This window comes from Seriola dumerili, unplaced genomic scaffold (genome assembly GCF_002260705.1).
Source record: "Seriola dumerili isolate Sdu_G_001 unplaced genomic scaffold, Sdu_1.0 BDQW01022171.1, whole genome shotgun sequence".
NCBI classification, from domain to species: Eukaryota; Metazoa; Chordata; class Actinopteri; order Carangiformes; family Carangidae; genus Seriola; species Seriola dumerili.
Genome location: NW_019196426.1, coordinates 1 through 4,121, shown reverse-complemented (window position 1 = coordinate 4,121; position 4,121 = coordinate 1). Strand labels below are relative to the sequence as shown.

Here is a 4,121-nt window from a genome sequence, read left to right as displayed (position 1 = left end):
CCATATCTGCTTTAAGAGAGCACCATGATGTAAATTAGAGAGATAATATGGCATTTGGGTCTCGGTCTATTCACTTTTGGCATTTCAAATGACGCTTTGTAATATTTAAAACAGATAACTCAAAGTGATGAGACTACTGAATGTGATTTTGGCCACTGTTGCCACAGGTGACAACTGTAGGATAATGATAAATGCTCTAAAAAATAGCATAAGTAGTAGGGTCATTGATCTGACTGTTAACTAATCAGCTACAGGGATAGCATGTAATAAGACAAGTACTGTTTATATTTAGACACACATAAAGATACAGTATGTGAATGAGAAAGATGATCATGACAAGAGGTGGGGCTGCAACAGCTGCAGCAAACCAGGTAGTGAAAGTGACAAGCTTCCCTCTCTCCACACTTGTACCATGTGTTGTTTTTATATTCAAGGTATTACTTCCCTTTTAGGCAGAGCAAATATTAGAAATTTCATCTGAATCTCAAATTCATTTGACATTCATTTTATTTATCTAATTCACTGGTTTTGGATACAGAGCTACTTAAAATATACTCAGTTTTTCAAGAAATTACTTGCCTATTAATTCAATTGGCAAATAAAAGAGACAAACATGTTCTCAACTAGACTGGCACTCATGTAAAGGCATATCTCAGCCGAGGCCAAACGTTCCCACACAGCTGTCTAGCTGATGATAGAAAAATAAGGAAAAGGGAAATTCCTGCATCCGCCCATTTACCATGCCCGAGCCCCATCCCTCCACCAAGTTTTGTGCAACTTGGTTCAGTACTTTTAGAATAAAAGAGGAACAGACTCACAGAACAGCCTATAAAATGTATATAATATAATATTATGTTAAGGCTTTTTTAAATGTTTTTTTTTTCTCTCTTTTTCTGGTGAGTCTTTCATCCAGAAAAAAAGCTATTCATCAGACATCATCATTATTTTCAATTAAAACTTTTAAATAATAACTTAAATTTTTATAGGCCTTTCAAGGTACCCAAGGCCGAGAACACAAATAAATAAAACATAGAAATGAAAACAAGACGAGACAGAATAAGGATGGTATATTGGCAAATTATTTTATCTGGAATAAAAAAAAACAACTTATAATGCACCTGCAAGTCAGTTAACAGCGTTTCTTAATTTGTGTTGAACAGACAAACCTTTTAATAAAATGTATTGATATGATGCCTACCTTGTGTCTTCTTCCGTGCTCTTCTGTTACCTCTCTGACTGCCGATGTCTTTTTTTTCTGCTTTCAGTTTCGTTTCCGTTCAAAAGAGAAAACCCGCCAAACGCCCACTTCTTACTAAACCCACACATGATCACATGTCGTTGTGAAATACACCAAATATACCCAGACCGGTGTCGCTCTGGTCCGTGGGCCGTTGCATCGTCGGGCCGGAGGAGCACCAGGACATCCAGAAAGTTTTTAGGGATTCTCTTTGTGAATGAATCATTCATTCCCCCTCCTCGTGGAGAGCCGTCATACTAAAAACACTTCACTAGAAACACACTTGACACTTCACTTTTAAGTGCCCTGCCCCCTACCCTCACTACTACACCCCTGGAAATACAAATCTGTTCCAAGCGGTGAATTAAAGAGACAGAGATAAATATAATTTTTAAATATAAAATGTTATATTTGATTTTGAGATTAAAAAACACAAAGAAAAAAAACACAAATTGGAATAACACCACATGTAAAAAGAATACATAGTATGTAGACTTCACATCCCCAACAGAACAGTTTTATCATGACCAAATAAAATAGACATTTTAGACATAGACAAACAATTTTTATATATATATTCTCTAACTTGTGAAACCTGGATTGGTTACATCCGTTTAATCCATGCTCTCAGGGACTGATTCAAAATAGTTTCTCCATAGCACCAGTAGTGGTCAAAAACTCCACTACATACCTTTTTTATTTCAGTTATTTCCCTGGAAACATGGCCTATACAGTTAAGTAATATAGTAAATTAATGTTCGCCTTATTCTGCGGTTTAATTAGTTACATCACAGGCTTTGTCCGCGCACACACTCCTCATGACTCATCCATTACCTGTTCACATTGTTTCACAGCAGAAATAATCAAAGGATCACCATTTTTATCATCTTGTTTTACATGTGGACTGAAATACGGGAAGAGCTCATCCCTGAACGGACACTCGGTAAAGGAGTAGATGTGAGACTGAGCCGTCAGATTGTAGAAAGAGACGAGACCTTCCTCGTAATCCAGAAACACTCCCAGCTTCTCAGGTTTCTCTTTCGGGGAAAGACGAACTGGTGGCGCTGTCATAGCGGCGTACTTTGTGTCTTCATAATGCACAGTCACCCAGTAGCCGTTGTCCGGATTCACTGAGAGTTTCCCCTTGCGGTTTGCGTTGCCCCTTGCCACACCCAGATCCCACCCGGCCTTGTTGCTAACATCCACCTCCCAGTATGACTTCCCAGTGGTCATGCTGTTGATCCCCAGGACACTGCCAAACTTGTCGAACCTCTCCGGTGTATCATCGACTTCATGATTCTCCCCTCCATCTTTCACCTCTTTCCCATCATGAGAAAGAACAAGGCGTGGGTGCGCAGTGGTTGGATCCAGCTTTACGTCCACTGTTCAGTACAAACTCAAAGTAATTATATGATCTAAACAGTAAAGTCTTTATTTTCAATTAGGAAGAAATTGAATATATCACGTACCTGTAAACTTTGGAACTCTCTTAAGTTCTGTGGAATAAATAAATAGTTTTAGATCTACTTTTTTATTTTTAGTCTTTTAACATTTAACACCATTGATTTAACTATTACCAATGGACGTCAGCTTCTCCAGCTCCTGTTGAATTTGTTCCATCATAATTGTTGTAGTTTTTCTCATGGTCCCAAAAGACAGGGAGGTGTCCAACTCTACCTCCGCCCAGTCTTTGATGTCATCCAGGTCTTGAAGAGATGGGTAACTCTGAGAAACAGAAAGACAAAGAGATCAACCAACAGACAGCACTACCCAACAAAACTTCAGTAGATAATCAATCAAAAAAAAAGATCTAATAATATGCCACATTAATTGATTGAGAGGTCATTTTCTGTAAATTCTCATACATTCCTGCAAAGCTTGAAATTTCCTCTGACCTGCAGGAAATGGATGTGATCCTCAAGCGAAGATATTTCATCCAGCTCAGAGATGGTCACCTTGAAACGAGTGATCTCTGTTTCCAGCTCCTTTTTGAGGTCGTCCGCCTCTTTCTCCAGAACCTGCCTCCTGTCCTTCAGTGGCTGAAGAGCTCTTGCCTGGGCTTCCTCCACGATCGCAAGCACAGCGGTGAACACGACATCAATATTCCACCACTCACCGTCCAGCTGCTCCTGAAAACAGGAGAAAATTAAGCATTGTCTGTTCGACAATTGTCTGTTGAACCTTTTTTCTTTGAACAACACATGCATAAATACTACATACACTACGCCATATGGTATCATGTTTAAATTCTATTTCTACAAAACTCTAACTGTACCTTTTAAGGGACTTGCACATATCAAAGCCCCAGATATGGCATCAGTATGTGGGCATGGGTAATTACTTCACAGCTCCTCCATTTAACTGTCATAGTGTTTGTAAAGGCTAAACTTGCCCTGTCGGTTTCGACTGGTCTGATTGGCTTTTCACTCCAGGTGAGTCCAGGATCGGTAATGTTTGTCCCCCTTGCAGCTTACCTTGCACTTCTTTAGAGATTCAATAATCTCGCCCAATTGTTTTTCTCTCCTCTCAATTTTTGTTTCTAATTCTGTCTTGCTGTTGTCAAGTTGAACCTGTAGTAAACAAAAAAGGGAAGTCAACAACACAAATTTGTCGAGCAACAGCTTAAAGTAAGTATCCACTGCTGTCAAGATTTGAATCAAAAATTATAGGGCTTTGCATATGTTTATTGACCTTCTTCTTCTCCCATTCATCTTCGGTAGAGACAACTTCCTCCGGACCTTCTTCCATACAACGAACACAAATGCATCTATGCTGCGTCCTGCTGTACAGCTCCAAGGGGCGTCCATGCTTCAGACAGGCCCTGTCATCCAAGTTCTTCACAGGCGCCACCAGCTTGTGGCCCTTCAGCCTTTCAGTTGAAGAA

At 39.7% G+C, this 4,121-nt stretch overlaps 1 protein-coding gene across 1 annotated transcript; it reads right to left on the bottom strand.

Moving 5' to 3' along the window:
- Positions 1-1,631: 1,631 nt before the first annotated feature.
- Positions 1,632-4,114, bottom strand: LOC111240203 (E3 ubiquitin-protein ligase TRIM39-like). Its single transcript, XM_022770173.1, has 6 exons — positions 3,929-4,114; positions 3,712-3,807; positions 3,133-3,366; positions 2,815-2,962; positions 2,707-2,733; positions 1,632-2,619 (listed from the first exon to the last, which is right to left on the bottom strand). Exons 1-6 carry the CDS (start codon positions 3,983-3,985, stop codon positions 2,054-2,056), a joined length of 1,128 nt encoding a protein of 375 aa, XP_022625894.1. The 5' UTR covers positions 3,986-4,114; the 3' UTR covers positions 1,632-2,053.
- Between the last annotated feature and the right edge of the window lie 7 nt (positions 4,115-4,121).

Excerpts from the sequence above, each read along its gene's own strand:
- LOC111240203 (XM_022770173.1), bottom strand. The coding sequence starts at position 3,985 with ATGGAAGAAGGTCCGGAGGAAGTTGTCTCTACCGAAGATGAATGGGAG. Across the intron at positions 3,367-3,711 it reads AATCTCTAAAGAAGTGCAAG|GAGCAGCTGGACGGTGAGTG; the intron begins GTAAGCTGCAAG and ends TCCTGTTTTCAG. Across the intron at positions 2,620-2,706 it reads GAGAGTTCCAAAGTTTACAG|TGGACGTAAAGCTGGATCCA; the intron begins GTACGTGATATA and ends TGTACTGAACAG.